This window comes from Typopeltis vanoorti, chromosome 15 (genome assembly GCF_054136105.1).
Source record: "Typopeltis vanoorti isolate ZY-2024b chromosome 15, IOZ_Tvanoo_1.0, whole genome shotgun sequence".
NCBI classification, from domain to species: Eukaryota; Metazoa; Arthropoda; class Arachnida; order Uropygi; family Thelyphonidae; genus Typopeltis; species Typopeltis vanoorti.
The window spans coordinates 97,041,553-97,056,638 of record NC_143563.1 but is presented as its reverse complement, the minus strand read 5'-3'; the positions used below and the strand labels follow the sequence as shown (position 1 = coordinate 97,056,638).

The 15,086-nt window shown below is 33.9% G+C and overlaps 1 protein-coding gene across 3 annotated transcripts in view; it reads right to left on the bottom strand.

Moving 5' to 3' along the window:
- Positions 1-215: 215 nt before the first annotated feature.
- Positions 216-15,086, bottom strand: part of LOC150099012 (uncharacterized) — a 41,205-nt gene continuing 26,334 nt past the window's right edge. For all 3 annotated transcript variants that reach the window (XM_090405287.1, XM_090405289.1, XM_090405288.1), the window contains one exon: positions 216-502. In XM_090405287.1, the coding sequence (XP_090261413.1) occupies positions 216-502 (287 nt within the window). The remainder of the gene's footprint in view (positions 503-15,086) is intronic.

Below are 15,086 nucleotides of genomic sequence, written 5' to 3'. Positions count from 1 at the left end.
GTCTTTATTTCAATGGATTCTTTATGAATCTGTTATGTGCCATTCGCCTAATCTTTATAAGCAACAACTGAGACACAGGGACAAGCAGAGTTCTTCTACTGAACTATTTGACAAGGAAATGATCTTGCTTTATATATATATATTTATATATATCTATATATATATAACCTTGTTTGTATATATATAAATATATATACATATATTTTATTTTTCATTTATGCTTTGGTCTCACTATGCAGGTGGGGATGATGGTCAGGTATCACCTGCGGTAACTGAGGAGGAATGGTATTAGCCATCTTGTGTTCCTTCTTCCATTTCATCCGCCTGTTCTGGAACCAAATCTTGATTTGTCTCTCGCTCAGACATAGGGCATGGGCTATTTCAATTCGCCTCCTTCGAGTCAGGTAACGATTGAAGTGGAATTCTTTCTCCAACTCCAATGTTTGGTAGCGGGTATACGACGTTCGTTGGCGTTTAGTTTCCCCCATAGCGTTTACTCCATCTGAGGAATAAAAGAAAAACAACGTGTTGTTATAGAAATGGTTAAAGAATTGCTATCAAGTAAGTATTGTATAAATTTAACAACTCTGGTAAATCATTGAAAGAAAATATTGGAAGATATTTTGTAATCTTTTTCACTTTTAGACCGAAATATTTTTTTTTATTCTTTTATCTCCGAATCACAATTGAAGTTAATAAAATACATTAAGAAAATTTATAATTAATTATTTCGTGGAAGTTCTTCCTTTTAACCTGTGTTCTGCTTCTTTCCTCCAATAGCGAGGATGGCAGTAAACACTATGGGGGTGTTAACAATGATGTCGATTTAAATAAACTAAACAAACATAATTTCCGTATTTTTTTATCATTTTTTGTTTTACTGATAACAGATTGAAAATTAGCCGAGTCATTGCAAACAAGGATACTAACAAAGGAATGAGTAATCATTCTTGGTAAATGAATAGTAAAAATAAATATTGCATACATTACAAAATGTAAAGGAGGAATAATACTGCAAAGTACTGATGAAAATGAAATATATTAATAAAATGAGAAGCAACAATAAAATCAATCTGGTTACTTCCTAACGCAAAAGTTTATTTATAAATTAATTATTTCAACAAGATAAATGCCTTTATGCAGTTTCTGGATTGCGTATTCATGAGGGAGACATCGAAAAAAAGGAAGTTTGATTTTTTAATGTTTGCTCAAATTACGATCATGTTTTAAATTCACGTCAAGTTAAAATATTAAATACCTTTATTTAAAAAAGCTTTTGTAAAGGTTTTAAAAAGATATTTGTACCTGTTGGATTATTATTAGAGCCGCTGCAGTTCAGTCCGATGAAGTTTGGTTGGAAAGACGCGGGTTCGAATCGCGTCTAGGTGGCAAAGAACTTTTATTAGGGTTTTTCATCTGACGGTTGAGTGTGTCGATCTCATACGGAGGTGGTGTGTTTTTTTAATCTCCAAAGCTTGAGTTTTTCATGTCGCAAAATAGGCAAACCTGTCAGAACACACTCAATATACAGACATAGGCTAAGGGAATACGGAGATTAACCCCCCCTATTCCCAAAGCCCACATGATTCTGTGTGTGTGTGTGTGTGTGTGTGTGTGTGTGTGTGTGTGTGTGTGTGTGTGTGTGTGTGTGTGTGTGTGTGTGTGTGTGTGTGTGTGTGTGTGTGTGTGTGTGTGTGTGTGTGAACTTAAGCGTAAAACAGAACGGAAGGAAGCATTATTATTAGATCTATCGGAAAAACAAAAATACGTAAATAGTTTCGAAGTCGTTTTGTGCAATGTTAGGCAAACAATCTCAAATGCTTCTACTGGACGAATTTTCTATCAAAGCTCTTAACGATAACTCGAATTAAAACAACTATTTGTATGCATCATATGTATCATATTAGAAATGTTTAGTTCTAAACAACAAAATATCTTCGATATCGTTACACATTAAAGGGATTAAAACGAAAAAAAACAACAACTTCAAATATAACTTCCTTCTTAAGAATTTCAACTTACCAGAAGAGAATTACTTCTTCAGGTTTTTAAGCTGTTCGGCTTTCCATAAGTAAAATAGGGATAATATTGTTTAAGGTTCTATTCCCATCGTTCACCTCCTATGTCTTAAGCAGTTTTTTAACGTTAGAATAGCGACCCATTACTGAGCCACACATTCCGCTGATGGTTCGAATCCAGATCTGAACTATTATATCAGTTTAGGTATTATATCGTTTTTCTAAACCCTAAGGTTATCATTTTTTGCCAGTTGGGTGGCATTCAAAAATTTGTCACATTCTGGGAAGGAGAAAGTTTCAAAATCCAATTTGCGGACGTGAAAGAAAGAGGGAGCTGTAGTAGTTTATAGTATGATGCTTTAATGACCGTGTAATTATTCTCCGATCCTTTGAGAAAGGAGAGTAAAAACCGAAGTCATATAGCGTTTCATTTCGGTTTTTTTCGTTTCAAAATTTTCGAATCATCTGTAACCATGACAACGAATAATTTTAAACATGCACAAATGCACTTCCTCTCTATGAAGAAGCAAGATAGGAAACGAACTAAAAAATAAAAACATTTGTGGTCATAATAACTGGAATCCTCTTATTTCTTTTAAATTCTTGTTGGAAGGAACAATAGAAAATCTATTTACTTATTTTTTCCCTGCACAAGAGGATTCAACAGATTAGAGAACACGAATAACGTAATGCATTCGACATTATCATAAAAACCGGCCATTAATTATCTGACCTCGTCAAAATATCCGCTTCTTTTTCAATAAACCTTTGCCTCCAAGGTCTAAAGGATGAGCTAAATTTTCTTCCTCATGGCAGTAACCACCCCTTTCCGTATTCCAAACAAGGTCTTATAAAGCTATTGTGATCGACTTGACCCGTAGGTATGGTTGACATAACCTTTGCTTTAAAGTCGGAATAATAAAACCTCACAGGAAGTCATATTTTCCAAATTTCCACCCAACATTAATGTTGAATGCGAGTTGAGATGCACTTGACGTGTCACCATAATTTATTCAGAGAGAAAAACTCCAGTAAGTGATAACCGTAAAATGCGGTTTCTATTCGAACTACCAAAGAATTTAATCCAAAAAAAAAGTAAAAATTTGATAACGATAAAATATGGATATTTTCAGAGTAATATGACTACGCTAGCACTGTTTTATATGGGCAGTCATTATTTCTGCATTTTTTTTAATTATATACGTCTATTCGATCAGCAACACTATTGATCCAAAGGAAACTAATTATTTAATTCTAGTATAATTAGGAACACTACACTTAATTAACAAAAATATAAATATAAACGCACTTTACAAACAATTATAAAAAAAAACATTTTTTATGCTTACAATAATTTTCTTTCGAAAAAAAATTAATGTTTTTTTTTTTTTTTTTCATTTTATTAAATGCGTTTCACGGATTCTTGAACATCACCCTTCTCTTTTATATTGTACGATATCATCACTCAGAATAGCTCCGAAAATTTTTCGGGCATGCGCAATATGAATCAATATTTAAACTCCGAAAATTTTCAATGAATTATTTGTTAATTATTTATTTTTGAGATATTTTATATTTGTTCATAGCTCTTGCTATTGTTCTAAAGCTTGGAGACGGTATAAACTGCGAATTTATTCGAAAGTGTGCTTTCTACCAGATTTCAATTACGGAAGTGTCCAACTTTCAACATAATTTTGTTAGGGTTGATCTGGCCTTGAACTACTGACTGCAGACAATTTTTCAAACGATTGCGTCCTTCGCTTCATTTTTGTTTTTTTAACTATTAATATGCTAAGAACTATTTTATGAGAATCTGCCAAAATTCTCCGCAAACAAAGAGAAAAGAATAAAAGAATCATAAAAACATATGTACAGGCCAAGATCGCACATTTTCTCAAACTAGAAAAAGCATTCATAAAATATTTAATACGCTTTGAAATATAACATTTTGGTGAGAAGTGTTATAAAATCTTGAAGAAAAATCTCTTCTTTGGATACGATATAGTGCAAAATTAGCTAAGCGTTTGTAAGTTTACAAATGCGCATCGTTGATTGCCTTCTATAATGCAGCTCGAAGAAACGACACATGCTTTGAAAACTTGGTTCGAACCCCGTCTACAACATGAACTAAATTTATAAGTGCTCTCTAGATGAAGATAGGTTAATTAGTTTCTCAAACCAGCCGAAGGACACACAGGCGCAATTGATCTTAGTTCTCTCGTCTGAACAATAAATAATATTCAAATTTCATAAAAAAAATAAAATAATAAATAATTTTGCAAAATATTTTTCGAATGTTAAAATAATTTAATAATCATATTTTTATACGGATCTGTTGTTGTCTTCATGATTAATATATGAGTGAAATGAATAATAACGAAATAATGGTTTAGTGGTCGCTATCCAATAAATTACTTCGTTGTTTGTGTAAAAAAGAATGTAACGTTATGTTTCTATAGAAATATAGGACAATAGATTTTGCTCGCATCCAGGTACCAGAGCAGGGAGCGTACATTATTTCTCCTATCATTAACACTTTTGTTTTGTCAAGAACAAAACAGAAGAATGTCTGTACTTTGTGGTAGGATGTTTAGCACTACTCAAACCATTCTGCATTCGGATACAGCTTAAGTCGCTTTCAAGAACGAAATAGACGATATTTCAACATGATAACGGACTCAGAGCTCTGGTTTAGTTTACAAATAACAATAATAATAAATATTATCATAATATTTCAATATTTACAAATAGTAATAGGATTGAAAAAATTCTTAAATTAAAATTATTGCGATGTTATAGGTTTGGGAACAGCTCCGAATGAGAAACGCAGTTGCTAACAAGTGATGCCATTCCTGGATGCTTTCTGATTGTTGGCTTCACTGATATTAGCAAAAGATTAGTGAACTCATATAAATAAATGGTGAGTTATATTATCGTGCAATTGTTGCAGAAGCAGTTAAAGGAATGTCTTCGTTTGTAAGCTTTCAGATGTCACAGGCAAGTTCAATCCTGCCGATGTCTGCACGTGAGTTTAAAAAATGATTATAGTGAACTGGATCCATCATATTGGTGCTCCATTACGAAAATCTGATTCAGTAAATACTGTCAACATTTTTCGCCGACGATGGTAACAAAATAAAATAGTAATTTCAAAAATACATTTTGATGAAGAAAGTGAGAAATATCTCAGAAAAACTCGTATTAGTAAAAGAGAATTAAATTTAATTTGAATGTCTTTTACATCCCATTAATCATCTCCCGTATAATGTCTTCACTCAAAGATTCGATTCTCTGCAAGTTTAATATGTAGCAGATTTCCTATAGTATACGAACAGCCTTAACAGTAAATTAATTTCAATCATGATTCTCATTAACTACGTTGTCATAGCGAAAGGTTCATTGCACCATGCACTGCGCAAGAAGGCTTTTTATGTAATCTTGTAACTTTTCTATTGTTCGCCTGCCTTACGCTCAGAGCTTATCATTAATTTGAATTCCGATCTAAGCATGAGTACGTTATCAGTTGATTATTAGCGAAAATTTTAATATTTAATTAACTACACTGGTTTATTATTTATGTGGTGATTTACGGTATCTTTAAGACCGATAAACTCCAGCAAAATCATACTTTTCTTGGTTGTTTCAATATTAAGAAAATAAAATTACATAGTGTAAGAAAAGCCAAGACAGTACTATGAAGTGGGCCCTATCAGAGCCTATTGTCCAGAACTAGTAGTATTATCCCAGCCTTTTCATAGCATTTTCTCTATCTTAGTATTGTCATTTATATATCATGGATCTATCGGCTTTTTTCCTCTGGCCCATAATTATAGAAATACTTTTCAGATATCTCTTCTTTCGCTCTAGTACACACACAATGACCCTTTCACAACGAAATAACAGCACTCATTCCATACCCACGAAATCTGGGAAACAAAGTCTAGAATTACTATAATTAAATTCTTATTTGTTATTAAGATGGCGTCTGTTAAGACCCATTTCTATGAAATGTCCTGGTAGTGATTTTCCTGTTGGCGACCTTGTGCAAATGATTGTATGACAAACCTTGAGGAATGTTATTCTGTCTTCGGATAACAGTAGCAAAGTACATATCTCAGATTTTATCTGTTCTGTTTTGAATCAAAACTCATTTGTCTATCAACGTCTTTGAGTACCTGGATTCGTCTACAAAGAAAGAATACAATTGTTCATCCTCTTTTTGCTTATTGAGAGATCAGATTGAATCACAGAAATTAATATCTCTCTCTCCCTCTCATCTTAAAGAAAAAAAACAAGAAATGAAAATCCAATCATTTCCTGGTACATATATAAGCTATACTACGTGTAGTATAAGCTTTTAGTAGGATTACTACATTGTGATGATATATAGCTCTATTACGAAAGATCTTGAGAATTTAATTAAATAGTTATTAGACACAAAGAATGGCATGAATCACAGAATTAATTTTTTTCCCCTTTTCATTCTTCTTAAAGAGAAAAGCCGTTTTCTTGTCTTTAAGACACTGCAAAAATGTGAGATTAGGTTCCATAGGTGTATAAGTTACTTGCATCCAATGCAACAATTATTGTAGAGCCTACACGTGTCTACTGATTGATTGATTAAATACTGTTTTTTATTGTACTTACTTGAAACCAATAACAAGACTGGTGACAAAAAAGCTAACATAATAAATAATATTATACAATGAGGATCATGCAAAGAAGAAGAAACACACAAATCATTTTGGGAAAAAAAAGAGCATATTTATGTTGTGACCTTATGCCACATAACTTGAAAATATATCTGAAAGGCCTATTAGACACACACACACACACACACACACACACACACACACACACACACACACACACACACACACACACACACACACACACACACACACACACACACACACACACACACACACACACACAGAGAGAGAGAGAGAGAGAGATTATGTGATTCAACTTTTCTATGTCAATCACACTCCATATATTGAATACCATCCATCTATTCATCCTTCGACATCATCAGATCACATATGGTCACTTCACTCCTTGGTGATATGTCCTTGCCAGGTGGTTCTGTTGCATGGTCTTCTGGAGGCTTCACCTTGATACTGATTTTCCCTTTCAGTCGTTTCCGACCATAGGTGACTTTGTATGCTTTGCCTACAAAGTATTTCTGGTGAGATTTTTACAGGGTAGTTCACCAAATAGTTCCCCAAAAATGACTGTAATCCATGTGTCATGGGGACGTTTTGCCTGTTCTGGAGGACGAAAAACCCGAGTTTCCTTAAAAAAAAAAAAAAAAAACTACCTCCGTCGGAGACCGACTAACTCACCTCTGGTCGAAAGAGACCCTACAAGGTTCCTCACATCACTGACGGGGATCGAACCCAGTTCTTTCCGACCACAGGACTTCGACTATATCGACTGAAATACGGTGGCTTCCGAGAGATACCTCTTCCTCATTTTCCATAAACTTTACCTTCTGTTACTGTTTTGAGAAGTTATCCTTCGATCCTTTCAACGTGTCCAAAGGGGGGGGGGGGTGAGCAATTTCTTCTCTTAGGTACGTTTTCAACTTCTAATTTTGGCAAACAAGAAGAGGACAACATATTCAATATTCAATAATTCGTAATATAAACATACTACAAAGACATATATGTCTTAGAATTTGGGTTTTCTAACTGACAAAAACAAGAGTTCTCGAAGGATTCCTGTCGGTGAGATTCATCCCGAAATTCCATAGGAAATTTTCTAAAATTTAGAATTAAGAATAAGTCTGCGTTATATTTTGTTATTTGTTTAGTTAAATAAAAAGGATGCAATGTATTTTATTTTTTTTATCATCATGACACCCGAAAATCATGAACGACCATTACCTGTATAAGACATCAACTCCGTTCCTATACAAATAATAATCCAAGTAATAGAGGAAACATTAAGACACTCTTTTGAATTCCGCATTATTATTGTTTCGTTATTCATCACTTACCACTGAAACAAATGCTTACTGGGAAGTATTCATTGGAGAGGAACCCCCCCCCCCCCATACACACACATCCCCAATACCCTCTCGAATAACATGTTGCATAAATTAGCAATTTGTTTCTATGTGACTTGGTTTCGTGTTCTATTCCATTTAATCTTTCGGCCTTTTAAGACATCCTACGAAACTTCCAAATGTTTGACAAACTCTTTCGATACGGAAAATGGTTTGCGTAATGACTGTAGTGTGTACAAAGTTAATTTATTTCAAAAACGTTATCATTTATATATTAAAGGAACTCTTCTTCGGGTATTTTCTTCTTCAAAATACCGGCAGAGAATTTTGATTACGTTTATGTAACGTAGAAAGATTTTAAAATGTACGTCGAATGAGTAATGAGATTTTATGTAGTCGTAACACGTAACTACAGGTAGTTGGCCTTTATAAAAACCTGATTTCTTGCAATCAAACAATTGAAATAAGTAAAATTCATTTCTTGTAAATTGCTCTTGTGCCAACCAGATCAGAGAAGAGATAGATAGATAAATGAGAGAGAGAGAGAGAGAGAGAGAGAGAGAACGTATACAAGAAGAGTAAGTGAATAAAATACATTAATTTTATAGCAAACCAATACTGAAGACTAAGTTCGCAACTCAATAGTTTATAAACAAATCGACTGCATGACTAAGCGAAGTTGGAATCGGTTTTAGCTAGCAAAGTGTCCACAAGTTACTATTTCAAATCATTTCGAAGAACTACCTTATCGCGCACATTATATTGGAATGCAACTAGAACACTTACATAGTAGTGAAACAATAGGCCCGGATGTCAATTTATTTACGGTATAACATTATTTAATTTATATAACGATTTTGTGCTCTGAAGAGGTCGGATATAACACCAGCGAAACATCAGCAATTAAATAAGTATTACTTATTTTTATTTATTCTTGTGTTGTGGATTGTAACCTTAAATAAACTGACATGAACTACCAACTCATAATAAGCCTTTGTACTCTTGTCTATTCGTTTAGGCTTAGTATGTCAATGGAATCCTTACATACTGAATTTTATGACTTCTTTTCTGATTGTTTTCGTCAATGCCATATTTATATAAATTCAGTTCGTATAGTATTTTATGACTTCTTTCATCGATACATGATTGACGTAAATTCATTTTATTCTCTATGCTAAAATTGTATACTTTTAGCATTTGGTACTGAAAGTACATTTTAAGAATGGATTGGAAGAAGAATATTTGCAGTACTTTTGAAAACAAATACTTGGTGCGTAGAGAACATCTTTAAAATACAATACCCAACTCTGTTTTTCTCGGAATTAATTGTAATCTACTCAGAAACTAAATATCACTTTCAGTACCAGCTGCTGATAATTTTCACAATCATGAGTCCTATTGTAAGAAAATTAAATTAACTTTTATTATTCATTTAGAAAAATATGTTTAAGGGTAATTTTGAAGTGCTTTAAGAATTTTATATAATCATAAAGTCAAAAAATCATCTAAAATAATAAGATTTGTTCCTATTTATAGCACTGGACGGTGAAAATCATCCATCCATCCACACCTGTTCACAATCATCCTTGCCTAGAATAGGAACCGAACCAACAGCGAAATAATAGCAGTGTTTGAATTGTAACTGTGTAAAACTTTAACACTGATGAGAAGTGCTCATTACCAACGAATATACAATGATTCCCAAACGAAGATTTTCTATTTGGAACAAATTAAAATGTTTTTTTTTTTTTTTTTTTTTTTTTTTAATGTCTAACAATTAGATTTTGAGACCGGTTGAGGTTCAAAACCTCACAAATCCGTGATCAGTTACTTCTATCGAATATTCGCGTAAGTGTCGAATCATCGGAGACCTTTATACTTTATAGCACAGCACTGACTAGTTGTCTTTCTAGCCAATGAATTACGAGTTTCAGAACCTAAACACCGTCAGCTGCTTTAACCCGGTTATGTAACGAACAGCTTATAAAATTTTATAAAATAAAAGCTCGAAAAATTTACGAACTTCTCACAATTAGATATACACTATGTTGACAAAAGTATTTGGACACCTAGTCGTGATTAAAAAAATGCGTTTTAATTACATTTCTAGTACCGAGTGGGACCACCCTTCGCCTGAATGACAGCAACTACCCTTCGGAGCAGGCTTTCAAACAATTTCTGATACGTCGCAACAGGAATATTCTTCCATTCCTCGTGCAAAGCTACCTCCATTTGCTGATGTTCATGACGATGGCTGTGGTCTGGGGAGAACACGGCGTTCTAATTCGTCGCAAAGATGTTCGCTGGGGTTGAGGTCTGATCTCTGAGCCGGCAAGTCCAACACTTCAACGTTGTTTTATGGAAACCAGTCTCAAACACCCAGTGCAGTGTGGCATGGAGCATTGTCGTGTTGAAACATGCAAAGGTCATCGTCGAAATACTTCCACAGCGTCAGAAACATGAAGTCCAGGAATGTCCAGGTAGATATAAGACGTCACGGTTTTGGGCACGTCCACCAATGGACCAAGCCCCCATCCTACTGAATCACCCATACTCTAACCGAGCGTCCACCAAACTTGACAGTTGGAATGATATGTGCCAAACATGCAGCACATCCTACCTTTTATTACCAGACTTAGGCAGACACTCTCTGAATATTTGCATGTGGTAGGATCCGAAATTTGCATGGCACGTAAAGTGTCCAATTACATTTCCAAATACTTTTGTCAATATAGTGTGTATATGAACTTTGTTCCTCTCTTGATAAAGATCATGAAATCCTTCAATCTTACATTAAAGATTAATAACATTAATGTAAGAATCAAATTCAAAGAACGGAAAACAAACATTACTGTACAGTTCATGTTTAATTTAGATTTACATAGAGTGTACCTAATGAAGATGTATGACTTGCAAAATATTTAATTGCGAAAAGAGAGGTTTTAAAAACAAAAAAGGGCCTTTTGATATCAACTACACGTCTTTAGATTCACAAAAAAAAAAAAAAAAAAAAAAATCTGTACTCCAAATCAGTCACATAAGTGACTAGGATCGTGTGAAGGACCATGAAGAGAATTATCACATTTATTTAAATCAGTGGACTACTGGTTTAATTCCTTTTTAGCACAACTCAACAACTATGTTATTTTAATTTCATACAGTTCTCCTTTATGATCGCTAATTTCTATAATTATAAGTATTGGATACTCAATGAGTCACAGTTATAAAAAAAAAATACGATCTTAATATAAATAACATTTACATGGAATTTAAGTTAATGTAGATTCTAAGCAAATACCAGAGTTTCTCTAAGATCGCATGTAATCTAATTTATCAGCAATTTTAGTACAGATACCGAATCCAAGCTGTCATACAGCGGATCTGATCATCTAAATTTTCGACTGTCATTACACGTTCAGTGTACATACAGCAAATGCTGAGCAAAAAACGTTTCGTTATCTGTCGTTCATTGCGCTCTAGGTACGATATAAAAAACAAGAATGATTAATAATCATATTTTTTCTGTTGCATATCTCCAAACTGTCTTTTATCCAACAAAAAACCGAGCATAAAATAGTTTGAACTGTATCGTTAGGTGGCGTTAGCTGTTATCTCTTCTTCTATTTCATGTTTTTACGCCTATGGCTAGGATAGAAAAATGTGTAATGCATTTTAGAAAATGTCTTAAACTTTCTTTTCGGGTTTAATGATCGGGCTTGAGCATTAATCACACCATTAAGTGACTTCTTGGCCAGTAACTTGAGCGGAACCAAGTTTCGAGTGACATCTAAAAATGGTGAATTTAAAAGCACTCCCTAACAGGGTTAACTACCCCTAACTTACTTTGAAAGAATACGTAATCCTGTTATGCCTTGAGAACTAGATGAACAGGATTGGAAACTTCCCTGTGTAGTGAGAGAGAGAGAGAGAGAGAGAGAGAGAGAGAGAGAGAGAGAGAGAGAGAGAGAGCTGATGAAGTGAAGTGAAGGAATACAGTTTATAGTACATGTTTTAGAGCTAGAATAAAAGCACTGAAATAAGCGACTCTCTCTCTCTCTCTCTCTTTACGTCTGCGTCTGCCAGCTACTTTTTAGCATATTGTACACAGATTGTCTGAAATGTAATGCAGACGTCTCCGTGGTGTGCTCACTACGACACAAGGTCTTTTAGTGTGGAAATTTTTGATGAATGAAATAGATCTTAATCTTATCAAAATATATGCAATGGAGACTGCGCAGCGATGTTCAGAATTCTATCGATGCTTACCGAAAAATACACATAAGGATTTATGTGTATTTATGTGTATTAAAAATACACAAAAGATACACATAAGATCACATAAATACACATCTTAAACATAAGGATTGCGTGGTATTAACAGATATGAACCAAAGCTATGCAAGTAGGTATATAGATGTGTTTTTATTTTTAATTTATTTATTCTAACAATGAAGGATCAACTTGAAATACTCTGACCGATTTTGTCAACAATTTTGTTACCAGATAGGCGGAAGTCGTTAAGCAATATATTCCAAGAAGATGGAATCTATATGCTTAATGATACTAAGATGCACCTTCGTCTTGCACTCTGGATATGTGATTGATGTCCTTCAAGAAGTGCAAAGAGAATTTTGTATTACGTTGGACAACAATAATTAACATACGGCTCAATCTGACGCTAATGTTTTTTATATCTAGCGGTGAGTTAATGGTGCTGGAACTGTTGTTTTTCCTCTGGGTTCTCCGATTATTCCCTTAAAAACATAATATTGTATCTTTTATGTTATGTTAGCTTCAGTATTGGGACGTATATGGGACTTTGTGTAGACCACGTCATTGCTGTTTTCTAGGGGGGGGCTTAAATCTCCCGCTAGTAAGTAGAATTAATATTAATAATAATAATGATAATAATTCAATGTGTACATGACGCAAACACCCTCATCTAAATAATTTGTGAAGGAAAGCACATCGCTGTGCATGGCTCCACTCCAAATTTGAATTTGGAGTGGAGTCATGCACGACCACATACGGATTTGTTCTTTTTTCTGGAACAGATTGGATCTGTGTCTGGAAATGCTCGAGCAGTTTCTCATGCGTCAACAGGAAAGAGATGTGTACAGCATGTTGTAGTTCAAATAGGATATTTTGCTCAATCGCTATATGTGCGACTCTACGTTTTTTAGAGGTTTGATGAGCGTGATGACACGTTCATGATGCTGAACTTACCTGTTCCTTCCTTATTGTCATTTCAGCTTATATTGGGATACATGAGTTGCGTATATGTGCAACTCACGTATCCCAACGTGAGTTGAATTCAGCTCTTTTGCTTCAAATTTAGCCATATTTAAATTTTTAAAAATGTTTATTACTATTGCACGAGGCGGCATCTGATGCTCAATCGGGTATCGAACTAACTGCTGAGATCGAAATTTTCATCAGAAATAAAATTTTTGACCATAAATTATGTTTTGCTTAGTTTAAAACCAACATTGAACTAAAATATCTCAAACCCCTAATATTGATTTTTCATAAAGTTTCATTCACCGTAAACGCAAAGTGATCTAACCAAAGACTAGCCATTATCAATACTCTGATGAGCTGGAAAATGCAATATTCCTTGATTATCCGACAGACTGCGTTTCTCAATTAAGAGTTTTATAATGCATAGTCGGACAGAGAAGACTTCGTACTACTTTATCAACACTAGCAGCTTCAGTTGTCATTTTAATATGGCGCAAGTTGGCTCTCACATTAAAAATAAACCAAGATTTGTTAGCATCAAGTATTCAGTTCATAAAAATAGATGCTAATTTTTAAGGTCCTTAAAATGATTTATACGTTCTTTTGCCTCCTTAAATTGAGATACTTAATGTAGTTTGAAGTCCTTAAAATTATATATTTATTGTTTTTATGGTCTTTAAATACGATACTTAATTTTTATTAAATTCCCTAAAATGAGATAATTATTGTTCCCTAAAATGAGTTACTTGATGATTCTTAAGGTCCTTAAAATAAGTTAATTAACTCTTAAGGTCCTTAAAATAAGTTAATTAACTCTTAAGGTCCTTAAAATAAGTTAATTAACTCTTAAGGTCCTTAAAATGAGATGCTTATGGTTTCTTAAAGTTTGTAAGAATTTTCTGGGACACTGGCTCGACTTATTGACGTACTAAGAGGCATATCACACAAAGTTTTGCTCTCTAGCCAAATTACGACGAGGTCTACTTCCATATTTAAATCTAGTACTGATATTTAATCGTCTTCATCTGGGCAGAGGTTTAGCGCTTTAGCTCCACAATTCTAGCCATACTTTGAGAAAATTATTTATTATTTGTGCGCGAGGCGGCATCTCATGCTCAATCGTGTATTCAACTAAGAAAAACCTTTCCAAATTCTGGAGGTTCTCATTAAGAGTGTAATCAGTGGATGATTTCATCCCACTTCGATGAAACAGCTCATCTGTTGAAGAACTGAATGGCTGAAGGTTTTTCTACACTCGGGTCCCTTTCATTAAACTTCCGTGATTTCGTTCCTTTCTTTGTTCTTTAATAGCGTCATGGCTGAGAAGTTTATTTCTCGTATTTCTGCTTCACACAACTTCAATTTTAAGACACACCTGACTTCTGTTTGACAGTAGTTGAAGACTATGCTAATAGAAATTTCAGCTTTAATTTGCAGCAGTTTTATTCATTTAATTTCAGCACCATTTACAAGTGTCACGGACCTGCTGAATTTATTTACATCCTACTGCCAGTTGTTTTTTATTTTGAAGAGATAAAAAAAATTAATTTTATTGTTCTGTAGAACCGTTCCACGAAAACCTTCATTATTAGATGTATTTTCTGAAAAAACCACTCACGGTACTATAGGTTTACAAAAAACCTTTCGTCACATGGGATTCATTAAAAAAAAAAAAAAACGATTCATGCAATAATACAACGATCAACAGAAAATACTTGATGGCCGATAAAAATATTTGACGATAGCAGAACTCTAATCAATGTCTGCACTCGAAGTCCGAAGAAGCGACAGTTTAGTTGTCACTTCATACAATAATT